General features: G+C 45.3%; 4 protein-coding genes across 6 annotated transcripts; 2 read left to right on the top strand and 2 right to left on the bottom strand.

The window, feature by feature from the left end:
* LOC132259408 (uncharacterized) lies at positions 1-1549 on the top strand. Its single transcript, XM_059757033.1, has 3 exons — positions 1-155; positions 767-1144; positions 1430-1549. Exons 2-3 carry the CDS (start codon positions 848-850, stop codon positions 1547-1549), a joined length of 417 nt encoding a protein of 138 aa, XP_059613016.1. The 5' UTR covers positions 1-155; positions 767-847.
* A 10-nt stretch (positions 1550-1559) lies between these two features.
* On the top strand, positions 1560-1884 carry LOC132259409 (uncharacterized). Its single transcript, XM_059757034.1, has one exon. The coding sequence runs from the start codon at positions 1560-1562 to the stop codon at positions 1731-1733; it is 174 nt and encodes a 57-aa protein (XP_059613017.1). The 3' UTR covers positions 1734-1884.
* Positions 1885-1890: 6 nt separating this feature from the next.
* LOC132259407 (actin-related protein 6) lies at positions 1891-3308 on the bottom strand. The gene is made up of 3 exons (XM_059757030.1): positions 3127-3308; positions 2550-3062; positions 1891-2491 (listed from the first exon to the last, which is right to left on the bottom strand). Exons 1-3 carry the CDS (start codon positions 3195-3197, stop codon positions 1891-1893), a joined length of 1185 nt encoding a protein of 394 aa, XP_059613013.1. The 5' UTR covers positions 3198-3308.
* Positions 3309-3433: 125 nt separating this feature from the next.
* Positions 3434-10959, bottom strand: LOC132259406 (protein nervous wreck). Of its 3 annotated transcripts, XM_059757027.1 has the most exons (7): positions 10829-10959; positions 10551-10716; positions 9463-9692; positions 5977-8015; positions 5797-5913; positions 5697-5716; positions 3434-5628 (listed from the first exon to the last, which is right to left on the bottom strand). In XM_059757027.1, exons 2-7 carry the CDS (start codon positions 10656-10658, stop codon positions 5092-5094), a joined length of 3051 nt encoding a protein of 1016 aa, XP_059613010.1. In that variant the 5' UTR covers positions 10659-10716; positions 10829-10959; the 3' UTR covers positions 3434-5091. The 3 variants fall into 3 exon arrangements, with proteins under 3 accessions (XP_059613010.1, XP_059613011.1, XP_059613012.1); XM_059757028.1 differs by lacking the exons at positions 10551-10716; positions 10829-10959 and adding an exon at positions 9925-10288; XM_059757029.1 differs by lacking the exon at positions 5697-5716 and having other exon boundaries at positions 5474-5628.
* Between the last annotated feature and the right edge of the window lie 2157 nt (positions 10960-13116).

Below are 13116 nucleotides of genomic sequence, written 5' to 3'. Positions count from 1 at the left end.
CCACCAGCGCGACTCATTGAGGCAGAGTTTGGTGTGGCGAGTAGTTTCGAAAAGACACCCATTCAGCATTGTGTGTGCCCTTGTCCCGTGGACTCCGTGAATCCCTGGCAAAAGGGACAGATCCCTGTGAAAATCACATCTCTCCACCCACTTTGGTGAGCCACACTGTGGATTTTGTGGTGAAAATGTGTGAAAATCCTGTAAAAGTGCCACAAAAACAAATGGTCACACCCTTTTTTCCCCATCTCAGGCCGCACTGTGCTGGCCAGAGCATTTTCACATTCAATCTCATGTGGAATTTTCGTGGGCTAATTGCCACTTAATTGCTTTAGCAAGAGTTTGGGGGGAAAAATCTCCTTTGAGACCCGTCATTAGCCTTTTTTCTCACCCACTTTCTCTGGATATTTAGGAGCACAGTTGAACAAAAAACTTTCAATTTTCCGCCTCAGCGTCTTTTGCGAGGGAAAGAATTTCTTAAGGCACGCGGTTCTAGTTGAAACCAGTTTTCAAGCATCACGCGTCCTATATAGAGAGAAATTTCTAATAAGAACACATCCCAGTGAAATTGAGCTTGCAGAGATGAGTCAGAGTGACTTAATTGCTCTGAATTCTTCACACAAATTGTGCTCTATTGCGCTTACTTGAGAGTGCTTTTTGAGACGTGTTTGGATGCATGGCAACGCGTCGTTGTGGAAAAAAGTCCCCCCAAATATCAACATCTTAACTGTTTTCCCCTCTTCTCTCTCTGTCTTCCCACCTCGTGTAGACATGAACAATCGTCTTGGTCGTGAGTAAGAAGAGAAATCCACGAAAGAGCACTCAAAAGGTTCCCCAGAGGGAGAGTATCATGTCAACTATTGAAGAACGAACTGCCTATCTGGACAATCCGTTCTTCAGCAAGCACTTGTACGGCAACTTCTCGCCCTTCTACGTTACCATCGGCATCTGCACACTCCTGGGCGTCTTCCTCTTCGTCCTCAACATCATCTTCGGCTGCTGCTCACGCCATCGCGACTACTGGCAAGATCGTCACACAGGCAATCGGTGGCTAGTGTCAATTTGGTCAGCCACGCCGCACAAGCAACCGCCGCTGGACCTCACAGAGCTGAAAGACGTCGAGGCCTTCCATCCCTACAAGATCACAGTAAGGATCAAAGTTGAAGAGGTTCTATTGAGACAATTGGCTCTTTATAATTCGGTGGACATCCTTTAATCGCAATTAATCGGTCATTGCTGTTGAATGTTCCAGATGAAACGTACGTTTCACTGGTATTGTCTTGCGTTCTGTCCCTCTGTATAAGGTGGGGTTTAGAACCACTTATGGTTGGTCGGCAAACTGACAATCTGCCACAGTGAAAACAATACTTGTCAATGGAAGAGAATTCCTATCATTTGTGTGAAAATAACGATGCCAATTTTACCTTCGCAGGGAGAGGAGCCCGAGTACGTGGCCACCCATCATCGTCCGCAGTACGAGAGCCGCCACTTGCAGCCGGCGCATCACCAGGAAGAGTACGTGGAGTTGCACAAGCGCGAGAGTGACATCTAAGCCAAAGACAATGGTGTTCATCGCTCTCTTCCCGGCCGTCGCCATGCTCGCCATGTTCATTGTGCTCATAATAATGGTCATCCTGCGCCACGGGGAGCGCATCTGCAATCTCCGCCACCGTGCCTTCCCGGACGATCGAGAGCTGAGCGAACTGGCGTACGAGCAGCGCATCAGCGTGGCCTAATCTAACTCCCTTGCACACCGTCCAATCCGTCCATTGCAACATCCGTAGTCTGATCTTTTTCTACCGCCCCTTTTTATCATCAACTCAGCGTTCACGCGCAAGTGTTTCTTTTTTTTTATATACAAAATCATGGAATACTTTTGAGAATAAAGTAAACTTACACGTCGAACTTATCTATGATAATCCGATTGCCTTCCTCCTCGAACTCCTCGCGAGTGACGCAGGCTTTGAGGAAGTCCGGCTCTTGGCTGAACTTTTTGCACCCTTGCCACGCAGAAATCATGGGTTTCTCAGCTATTCGCACGCACACATTGTACTCTTCAGGCGCCAAAGCGCGGATTTCCCTCTGCAATCGCGCTCCCATGCCCGGAAACTGGGCGGATCCGCCGCAAACAACAATATTGGACAGCAGGTGCTCAGCTGTTTCCGGCGGACAAGCACTAACGGCATCCAAGACCGCCTCTGGGATGCCCATCTGTTGGATTCCGATGTCTGATGGGTGGAAAAACAGCTCTGGGATGGAAAATCTCTCGTTGTTCAGCACCAAAACCTGATGATCTCCCTCATTGCGTGTAAAATCACGCAAATATCCTCTCCTGATTGACGTGAAATCAGGCAGAATATACTCTCGGATAATTGTATTGTCCGGATGACGCTTCCGGGCAATCTTCATGTCCTCAGTGAAGTTCTGGGACACAAAACATGAATCTTCCTTCACCTGATTTATCACATACGATTCGTCCATGACATTTAGTTGCCTGAAATTTGCCATAGAATTAGAATTCAACATTCTCAGGATGAGGATTGGAAACTCACCGATACGAGACAATCTCCTTCATGTGATTTGTGAGAACTTTCCCGCCAATATCAATTCTCCGGATGGCGGATTTCTGTTTTCTCCCCTTGATGAAGGGAACAATGTGGGTGAAACTGTAGCCCATGTCAATGATCACGCATCCCAGGGGTTTGGATTGCTTCTTGGAGCGACTCAGGTAGCTGAAGGCACACATATCCGCCGCTGTCGTCCGGAACATCCTCTCGAATTCGTATTCCTCGAAGAATATCTCCGACATTGCCTCCTGAATTGAGTGGAAATTGAACAGTGGCTCAGTGACTATCAGCGGATTCTCCGAGTAGTTGACGCCACAGCATTCAGCGCTAAACATGTAGTCCCACACTGTCTTCTGGATGTCCCAGTTCACGAGATATCCTCGCTGAAAGCACAGAATGTAGTACAGTCCGGACACATCGCGGCACTCCTCAATCTGATCTCCCACGAAAGGTCGTCGGCGCTCAGACTTGGCCTTCATGATGCAATTGGGAACGATTCTGTGGAAAATTCAAGGTAAATGGTCAGGAAAAGTGACACCAAACTGAGGTTATGCTCACCAACCTTGGAGAATCCTTCTGAGAAAACCCAATTTTCGCCGTATAAGCCCCATTGTCCAGAATCAATGTGTTCATTGTCACTTCCTGCACCTCCCAATAATATCTTTAAATGCGTGGGGTTCGTAGTTTCCCAGGAAAAAGCACTTAAATACGAAGCAGAGAACACTTTTCACCGCTTTTGTTTACATGCCAGTGCGAAATGAAACTAACATCCACTTTCCAACTCTGCCGTGGCGCTGCAATCAGGAAAGAAGACATTCAAACTCCGCGCCAACAGAAATCAGCACGTGGTGGGAAAGAAAACTCTTGTATTTTTCCTCATATATATATTTTCAGAATTCTTATTGTATAACTTTTTACAGAACATCATGCAGTTAATTGCTTGCTGTCCTAGCAGGACAGAAACTAAAGAGAGATAGAGAGAGAGAGCAACAACAAAGAACAACTGAAACTCAACGACATTCCTTTCGTAATTCGCGCGCTCTTGCAAATCCACCCTCGCACATAGAATGTGAAAACGCAGGCAAAACAGGCGATAAATAGGAAATTTCTTTTTTTAGAGAAGCTAAGGAAAGTATTAATGGTCAATTTTGAACATTACTAGATTGTGGTTGATAAAAGGCACCGCATCAACTCAAAAACGTGATTATATGGAATTTCTTCTCATGAGATTTTTTTCCTCTTTATCATACAATTGTATAAGATTATTAGACAGAAATATATTTTGTCAAGCGCATAGAGTAAGTTTTTTTTTGCATATTTCTTCCCTTCCTTCCTTGCTTTTATCTTTCCAGTGAGTCTATAATTCATGATCATGTTAATTACAATACTTTTGCTAATGTCACTTGTTTTTTTTTTTCTTTAATACTACATTCAAATAGAGCCCAAACGAAAAGCGTCTCTCGATATGGGGGGAAAATGAAGGAAATGAAAAGAAGGAATGAGAGAGAAAAAGGGTCACTTTGTCACATTGAAATTGAAATTAATATGATTTTCTTTTGCATTTGTCCTTCTGTGAGGTATATTATTTTACTCTCTAATGATGAGTTTTATATATCAACGAATATCATTTAAATAATTTCCACCCGAAAATGTCTCTCCTTCAACCCTCCTTTTGTCAACAGGAGATTATACAGTTGTTTATCAATAATCTTGTGTAAAGAGAACGACATTATAAAACGTCCAACAAGAATTCTTTTCTGCTAAAAATATTCTCCCATCATTTTTGTTTTTAGAATGCAAACACAAGAAGTCGACATTGAAATACTCTTACTATGTTTCCTCTTCTGCTTCCCTTTTTTAAATCCTCTACAATTCCCATTTTTGTGTGGTTCTCTGGTATAAATGAAGCCTCTAGAAAGGGACTTAAAACCATCATATTTTCTTTATTTCCTATGTTGCTTCTCAAATGATGCCCTTTTTCTTATCATTATAAACATTCTCGCATAAATGCTATGACAAAGGACGCATGAGTTTTCCCATATTTACTCCACAACAGTGAGGCTCAAAAGTGTCCTTGCGTTGAGAAATGAAAGAATCAAAAGAATTTTGAATCAAATCGTGTGAAATCTGCAGAAGATTTTTAGTTCTGCTGAATGTTTCGAGTCCTGTGAATTGACTCTAAAGACGGGGAGTCGCGATTTTCCCTGGACGATATCCTTTCGATGATCCCTTTGGTTAGATTCTTGATGTCACAAAAAGCCTCTTTCAGTGGTTTTCCACGGACACTTTTCATCCTCACTGTTTTTGCGTCCTTCTGAGTAGCGAATACAATTAATTATTTCTCATTTTATCTACGAATTATTCTTGCTTTTTTTTGTCCCAATTCCTCCTCTACATTTTTTTCCTCATGATATTGCCACTAAGAAATTTTCACTACGAGTAACAATGAATGCTGCCCACGGTTTTCCACAGAATGCCAGGAAAATAAGATGTCTTTTGAACGTACCCATGAGTGGCATAAAAGAGTCTAGGCGTTGCTCTCCTTGAGATTCTGCAATCTCTCCAGCTGATGCGGCGCCAGTTCTTCCGGGATGCTCGCCCGTCCGCCCACAACCTGCTTCGGTGGCTCCGGATCACCGGCAAACGCATCCTCGAAGTTGGCCGAGAAGTCAGCCTCGAAGTTCGCCTCGAACTGCCCATCGGCGCCAAAGGGATCGGATTCGGGAGGGGGAATGGCGTCCGGAGGCTTCTCAGATGGCGGTGGCAAGTCCTCACCGAAGTCATCCAGCTCCTCAGACTCATCCACTTGCGGAGGCGGCGGTGGGAGATCCTTTTCCTCCTCTTCTCCTTCCTCCTTCTCCTCAGCCTTCGGGGGTGTTTCTGGACTCTTGCTCTCCTTGGCTTCCGCCTCCTCAGCCTCCTCCGCCTCGACATCCTCCTCCACCGGCGGGAAAGTCATCTCGGGATGCTCAGCCATCGGCGTGGCGGCCGTGACAGTGACATGAACCACATTCAGCCCAGATCCATCACCAGCGTCTCTTGTCGTATCTCCAGATGATTCTCCCTGTAAGACACACACAGAATTCAGTCAGAAGATCCTTGACAATCCTGCCAACAACAGGGATAATTTACCTCAGGCTCCAGAACCAACACTGAGCAGCACAAAAACAGAACAAGAGTCAAGCATAAGGACGAGAGACAACAAGGCCAGGAAGAAGCTGGGAAATCTTACCTGGAGGCGGACCGGCGCCGTATTGCTTAGGGTGTCCTTTCGAGAAGTCCATGTCGAGGTTCTGGGGCGGTTGTGGGGGTGGTTGTGAGGGCGGAGGCGCCTGATCAGGCTCGGTATCTGTGAATATTTAGAGAAATATGTTGTATTGCAATTCCATGCGCTATCATGAAAAGGACTCACCGTATGAAGAGAAAGCCTCGAAAGTGGGCGGTGGAGCGGGAACGGGAAGCTGCCGGAGGGCTTCTGGTGCTGATGGCGGCGTCATTGGGGAGTCCTCGGGCTCCTCCTCGCCCTCAGTCAGCGGATCGCCATTCTCATCGCACTCCTCAACGACTAGCGATGGGAAGTTGCCGTGCTTCCCATCCAATTCGCCCTCCCACCACCCATCGTCCACCCCATGGGCGCTCTTCGTGGTGATCTTGATGATCTGTCCCTCCTCGAAGGTCAGCTCATCCTCCGCCGTGGCATCGTAGTCGTACAGGGCGATGCAGTACATGATTCCGGGCGTGGGTTTGGGCTTCACGGGCGCCGAGATCACAGACACTTGGTCGGGTGACTGTGCCGAGTCCTGGTACGCGTCCGGTTCCTCATTGTCCACCGTGTAGTCCACTGAGGAGAAGGAGATCTGCGTGGCCAGTGCCTGTTGCTGACTGGAGTCACTCAACTCGTCGCGCTCCACATCCAGATAATTGTGCGGCACGTATCCTTCCTCGCCACGATAGTTCCTCGCCCGCAGCCACCCGTCGCCGTCGCCCTCGCCAATCACCTCCAGCTGCTCGTTCTCCACGATGGTCAGCTCGTCTGGATTCTGAGCTGTGTACGAGTAGAGAGCGGTGCACTTGAACACAGGACCCGTTTGGGCTGGGACTGCACTGCCCGCTCCCTCGGCGCCCCAATCCACCTGAGTGGGATCATCCCAGCCCGCGGTCAGCTGCTCAATCTTCTGGCGCTCCTGCTCCAGCATTGCGTCCACATCGGCGTGATCAGGCACGGATTCTGCCTGCGAGAGCTCCTCTTCCTGATCCACGGCCGTCACCACTGCCTGAGATGTCGATGGCTGGGAAATCTTCGGCTGCTGCTGTTGCTGCACTTCCTCGCCGTCAGAATCGTAGAAGCTGTCCGAACTGGGCTGCTCTCCCTGTCCCGAGGCGTCTGTGCGCATCGAGAGTTCACTGTTGGAGCGATGAATCTCCTGAATGCCCAGCGTCTCTGCCTCCTGCATCCACTCATCCACATTCACGCCACCCTGTCGCAGACTCTCGATGCACGCCTCGGCTTTGGCCTTCTCAGTTTCAGCCTTGCGCACGCACTCCCGGAAGTCCTCCATTTTCGTCTCCAGATCCACTCCGTGGGGATCTTGCGGATCTACTCGCTGGCCCGCATCCCTGAGCGCCTGGCAGATGGCCAGCTTCTTCACATACTCCTTGATATTGGTGTTCTCTCGCACAATTCTGCTGGCCATGATCTTCGCCTCGCGGCTCAGATTCGCCGCCGCCGATTCGTGTTCCGCCGTGATCTTGGTGATGGGATCATTCTCGCAATTCTCAAATTCATACTGAATGTGCTGCTTGAGCACGGGATAGAACAGGTAGCAGCACTGCAGATTGTACTCCCTGGTGAGCTGCTGCGCCTGGTCGCGGATCTTCCCGAAGCTGTGCTGCGTGGCTGAGCACGTGAGCAACTCCGTGCGTCCCATGAGCATCAGGTAGTCGGCTATCCTCTCGTACACGTAGTTCTCCATTGTGGTCATCGTGGTCTGCAGATCCACGGTGAAGTAGCGATTCTGGTGTGCATTGGCCGACGCCAGACTCAGCAGATAGTCATTCCTCGCCCCAGATGATCTCTCCTCCAGCTGCTCCTTGCGCGACGTCACTCTGGCGCTGTTCTTCTGCAGCGACGTGATGGATTGGAAGAAGGAGCCCTTCTTCTTCTTCAGCTTCTCCTCAATATCGCGCGCCTTGTCCCTCACATCATGAGCACTGTGCTCCTCATCGAAGTACTGCTTCTTCGTCGTGTCCACGCGCATCACGGTGTTCTGCACCTCCTTCTGGATATTGGCCAGCTGATTCACGCATTTTTTGCTGATGGCCAGCTTGTAGTCGCGCAGCATTTTCGCCTCATCCGCGATCTGCTGCTGAAACACCTCAATGGCCGCCAATCGCGCTCTGGCCAGCTTCTCATTCTCCTCCAGCACCGTTCGCCACACGCTCCACATATTCCTGCAAAAGATAGAGCAAAAAGAGGCAAGCGAATCACTTCAGCAGCCCAAAATATTCCACGTGCAGTTGAAGTGATTATTTCCCGTGATAGCGTCGGACTCTTATCAGTGACAAAATTTGTTGGCCACTGTGGAACAACGCACTCAAACCACACTCAATATATTTTCAACAAGTCAGCGCTTTTTTTTTATTGACGAGGGCTTTCGAATAAAATCCCCATTCAATCCAGAGCTGAATGCAATACAGCGCGCGGGCTTAAGAAAGGAGTTTAGGATGAATTGAAATCGATTCAGTCAAGGCGACATCACTCTCTAGCTAATGAAGTACATCACAAGAGTCTTATGAAATTGAGTGACCTCAAAAGATGATATGAAATGAGGGCGCAATGATTGTGTAGTTAATTTATCTAAGAATACAGTTTACTTAAGGTAGGCCTAAGTCTTCACATCAAGGGGGAGAGAATATGTCTTAAACCTGTACACTACTTTCAAACACTAATTCTTTTACTTCCACATTGATTCCCAAATTATAATTAATCTCTAAAGTTTCCATTCGATATTTCTGTAAGAATGAACTAAAAAACGCTTTTTTAAACATCTTTTTCGACCATAACCTCAAAATATAACTAAGATATCTTCAAAAACTCCGTTCTAAAGCATTTTACTTTTGACAATGACCTCAAAATTTCTGATTCACAGTCAAAATTGTCCAAAAAATTTTTCTAAATAAACATTTTTCAAGTCCCAATGACTATTTTTGAGGTTATGTTCGAGTTCAATGCAATTTTCAGTGTTTCTTGGCATCAAAGATTAAAAAAAGCAATTTTTATTGCTTTTAAATATTTAATTCTGCCAATTAATAATGATATTTCCGAGTTTAGAATGCGAATTATTCACTAAATCTGTCCGTGATTCATTGTTGCATAACCTCGAAAAAGATTTTTATAATTGATTGTGCGTAAAAATTGAAGGAAATCCAAAGAATTGGCATAATTTGTCAAAGTAATATTGTGAGTTTTTGAACACTCTAACTTTTTAAGTACTTCTGCTGAGCTGTACACCACTTCAGACTGTATTATCTCCCCCTTGTTTCAAGTCACTGTCATTTTTTGCATGATCAGGAAAAATGCAAAATACTTTGAGGAGTTTGGAGAAAAAGTGATACTTTTTGCTACATATTTAGAAGCAATTATTTCCAAGAATCCCTCGACTGAAGGATTTTGAATAAATCATTTATCTATTTTAGTTACAATCTCTATTCGTTATGAATAAGTAAATAATTCCCAAAGTTCCCAGAATAGAGTGACACGTGGAATAATTGCCCTTGTTTGGGTAAGAAATTGATGGAAAATACTTCTAAAATAGCTCTGCACGAAGTTCAGTACACCAGCGCTTTGGAATGCACCTGCCTTGCACTTCCTCTCGCAACTTTGGACGGTCGAACTCACCATTTCTCCTCCGTTCCCTCCATCTTAATGTCCGGGATGTTGGGCATCTTCTTGTTGAGATACGCCGATGAGATCTTGAGCAGCGCCTCGCTGTAGGACTTCTCGATGGCCGAGCGCTTGATGGTGAAGAGGCGAATGTCCTCCAGCAAATCGCACTCATGCTGGTTCTTGAGATGCAGCTTCGCCACTTGCTCGGCATGCAGGTTCTTGAGGAACTTGGTGTAGTTGCCCTGCACAGAGAGAGAGAGTGAGAATCAATTAGTGAAATTGCCCGAGAGACACAATGAATAATGCAAAGAAAGTATCCTTCGGAAGGTCTTTTTCTTGTGTTTGCGCCTTTACGCCGTGAAATTCGATTGTGCATGGAATAATACATGGGAGAGAGAGGCTTAAATATAGCCCATGGAGAAAATCAATATTTGATTTTGTCAGGGAGCTTTTCCGGGGCTCAAATGGAGTCACCTTTCTCGGCGGAGGCTGCATTTTGTCACCCCACACACCCAATTACAACACAGTCGCGCAAACGGAGAAAATGTCAATGGCGTGATTTTCCTCTCTTTCACTCGGCTTCAACTGTCCCGTGAACAAAAATTCAGGCCACACTGCGATTTCGCCTCCCCTGCTCTTTTTATTTTCTCTCCTCTTCACAGGCACACTTTTCCCGAGATCGTCCCAGCGAAACAAGAGTCCCTCGCACTAAACCATCCTCGGCGGTTGTGAGTGGATTTTGATTGCCCGAGCGATGCCACACATTTGGGGAGCGAGCATTTGCACTTCTTCTATGGGGAGGAAAAATGGCGAGTTGGCCGCCTCCACACTTTCACCGCTGCTGAGGAATTTTCTCCTTCGCACGCACCAGTCTCAGGATTGTGCCTCCCCTCGCGCGATCGATCAGCGCACACGAGGTCCCCCACATCGCCACGGCTCCTGCGCGGCCGCCCCGCTGGCCGCCGGCCGCCACGCGAGCGCCGCATGCGCTCCACGGCGTCTCTCGCCAGCCAGTGGCCCGCGCGATGGCCCATTAGCTGCGGAGACGGGGGCGCTGGCCAGGAGCGTCCCGTTACGTAAGGCGCGCCAGACACACTCACCGAGATGCCATAGGGCGTCGGGGGCTTCTTCCTGTGGCGCCTCCTCAGGCGCGACAGGCTGGACCTCCGCCGAAGGCCACTCTTGCTGCCACCAGCCGCGTCAGGCATCCTTCGCTGTGCCCGCGATGTGCTGAGAAACTCCGTGCACCGTCCACCGAGGCACTGACTGAAATGATAAGAAAACGCGCGCACAGACTCACTGTTATCGCTTATCACACTCCCCCACCCGCCGAACCACTCCCTCTTTATTGCAAAAAACACCTTCAAATGTCTCTCACCATATCTTATCTCCGCATTGATTCGACGCCTTCAAGGTTCACGGGGCCAGACGCGATTCCCACGGGACTCACACGGACTCCTCTTCGTCTCTCTGGCCAGCGTGGCAGTCCTGGGCGAACTAAGAGGGTGTCTGATAACATAATTATGAATTGTTGGCAGTTTCTGCTTATTGCCACAGGCACACATAAATATTCAAATCAGGCCCTTTTTGGCGTCCTCGGCACGAGCATGAGAGGAATTGAGTGAACGTGGCGAGAAAAGAACTCCCCTTTAAGATTTAATGGCATTTTCATTGGCAGCCCTTTTCGCAGCTTTAATCGGATAAAACACATTTCATCACGATATACACTGGCGAACGAAAGCGTCGAATTCGTGCCCAAATCCAGGAGTGAAATCTAGTAGGAAGTTTCATGAAACTAGTGAGAAATTTAATGCTCTGTCGCATGCAACTCATTTGAGTTTTATGCAGGAAAATTACACTATTAAACCCACTAAAAGGGAGCTCAACACGTTGCTTAGTTCACCAAGAGGAGCTGGAACTGTGGAAAACTCGATTTGAGGCAAAATCCAGCTCGTCCCCGTGAGCTAAACAACATTTAGAGACATAAGTTTTTGGGAGTCGGACAAAATTACATTGTTCTAAGAAAAGTACCAAAGTTTTAGGAGATATAAAATAGGGACTTTGAACTGCCATAATTTCGTTTTTTTATTTCTAGTAAAGGGCTCCGAGACACGTCTTTTGGCGAAGAGATGATCAAAATCGGTCAATAAACAGCGGAGATATAGATCAGTAAAGGAGTGAACTTTGAACCTTCATATCTCCGCTCCAGTAATTTCAATCTTCATAATTAACGATTCGTTGGAGAGCTCTTGACCTCAGCTACAACATACTGAAAATTAAAGAAAATACATCGTCTCGTCTTCGAATAAAACCATTTTAAAGTTTAGAAAATCGTTTTTGCGACTTTAGCGCCTCTAGTGGTACTTCTATCAAATAATGATGTTTGAGTGGAAGATTGCATTTTAAGAGACCTTTCCAATCAACTTAAAATTATTCCAATCGGTTAATTATAAGCGGAGTTATAGCGATTTAAATTTCCAAATTTTGCTCCTTAATATCTAGAATCTAGAAGGACTTAAGTTCTTCAGTGGCGTTTCCTTGGAAGGGACTAATGCATGGCATAGAGACTGAGGAAATGAGGAAAGTGTATTTTAGGGTTAATCTCTCTTTAATATGCATTCTTGCCTACTTTTTAAGGCGATTTTGGGGAAGTAATTACGGATGTTAAGGATCAAAGGAGTCAAGATGAGAGCGTATTTTGATGCAATTTCTGTGGTTTGACGCAATCTAGCTGTGCAAAAATCGTCTTTCTGTGCAACTCGTGTTTCAGAACATTGATTTTCCGTCAGAAACTGAAGCGCAATTTCACTAAATCCTGAGTCGTTTCCTCAATTTTCGTCAGTCATTCGTTCCTCACTGTATTCATGGCAGTTCAAGAGAGCTTTTCTTGCCACATCGAAGCGACTTCGGGCGGGGAAATTGTAGAGCCTCTTGAAGTGTGTCAAGAGTATTGAACCAAAGTAGCTGGAAGAGCAACTCAAGGAAGGAAAAAAGCCACACATTTTTATGATATTTTACATTTTTAATTATTTTTATACTTTATAATACAATTCCATCATCGTTTTTTTTTCTTTCACAATATTTCACATATTTACAACATACACTTAATAACTCATCTGTTCATTATTCAATAATTATTCTCTCCTGCCTTCACTAATTCATTAATGTAATCCTTTATCAATGTACTTTGAATCATTTCTCATTTTAATATTAAATATACAATAATTAAAATTGTAAATGTAAGTTTTTTCTTCACCATCTACGCATCTCATTCTTGTAAATAGTTTAATTATTTATATATAATATGTATAAGTAAATTTCTAATATGTAAATAGAATTAATTTAAAAAGGTTGTTTTTCTCCTCTCTTTTCTCTCTGTCATCATTCAACTCATCTTTCTCACCATTTCACGTTTAAATAATCAAAAAAGTTTTACCTTTTCTTTACGTTATTATTAATATACTTTTTTTTCTTAGAAGTTTCATTTACTTTTTATTCTGTTTTCTTTCATTCAATTTTCTTTTTTAATAATATTGTGTGTTTGATGTTTCTTTTGATAACCCAAGTTTTTCTCTCACTTTCTTGTCCTACTTTTTTTTATATACTTTTTTCTTCTTCAAAAAATTAAAAATAATATTTACATTTTATGCCTATTTTCTTCTTCAC

The sequence above is a fragment of the Phlebotomus argentipes genome, unplaced genomic scaffold (genome assembly GCF_947086385.1).
Source record: "Phlebotomus argentipes unplaced genomic scaffold, Phlebotomus argentipes genome assembly scaffold_18, whole genome shotgun sequence".
NCBI classification, from domain to species: domain Eukaryota; kingdom Metazoa; phylum Arthropoda; class Insecta; order Diptera; family Psychodidae; genus Phlebotomus; species Phlebotomus argentipes.
This window is presented reverse-complemented; position numbering and strand designations above follow the sequence as displayed.

Bases quoted from the DNA above. Each gene is read 5' to 3' on its own strand.
- LOC132259407 (XM_059757030.1), bottom strand. From the start codon at position 3,197: ATGAACACATTGATTCTGGACAATGGGGCTTATACGGCGAAAATTGGG. The intron at 3,063-3,126 runs GTTGGTGAGCAT...AATTTTCCACAG, and splicing joins TCTCAGAAGGATTCTCCAAG to AATCGTTCCCAATTGCATCA. The intron at 2,492-2,549 runs GTGAGTTTCCAA...GGCAAATTTCAG, and splicing joins AAGGAGATTGTCTCGTATCG to GCAACTAAATGTCATGGACG.
- LOC132259408 (XM_059757033.1), top strand. From the start codon at position 848: ATGTCAACTATTGAAGAACGAACTGCCTATCTGGACAATCCGTTCTTC. The intron at 1,145-1,429 runs GTAAGGATCAAA...TTACCTTCGCAG, and splicing joins TCCATCCCTACAAGATCACA to GGAGAGGAGCCCGAGTACGT.
- LOC132259406 (XM_059757027.1), bottom strand. From the start codon at position 10,658: ATGCCTGACGCGGCTGGTGGCAGCAAGAGTGGCCTTCGGCGGAGGTCC. The intron at 5,717-5,796 runs GTAAGATTTCCC...TGTGCTGCTCAG, and splicing joins CGGCGCCGGTCCGCCTCCAG to TGTTGGTTCTGGAGCCTGAG. The intron at 5,629-5,696 runs GTAAATTATCCC...TGTGTCTTACAG, and splicing joins TGTTGGTTCTGGAGCCTGAG to GGAGAATCATCTGGAGATAC.
- LOC132259409 (XM_059757034.1), top strand. From the start codon at position 1,560: ATGGTGTTCATCGCTCTCTTCCCGGCCGTCGCCATGCTCGCCATGTTC.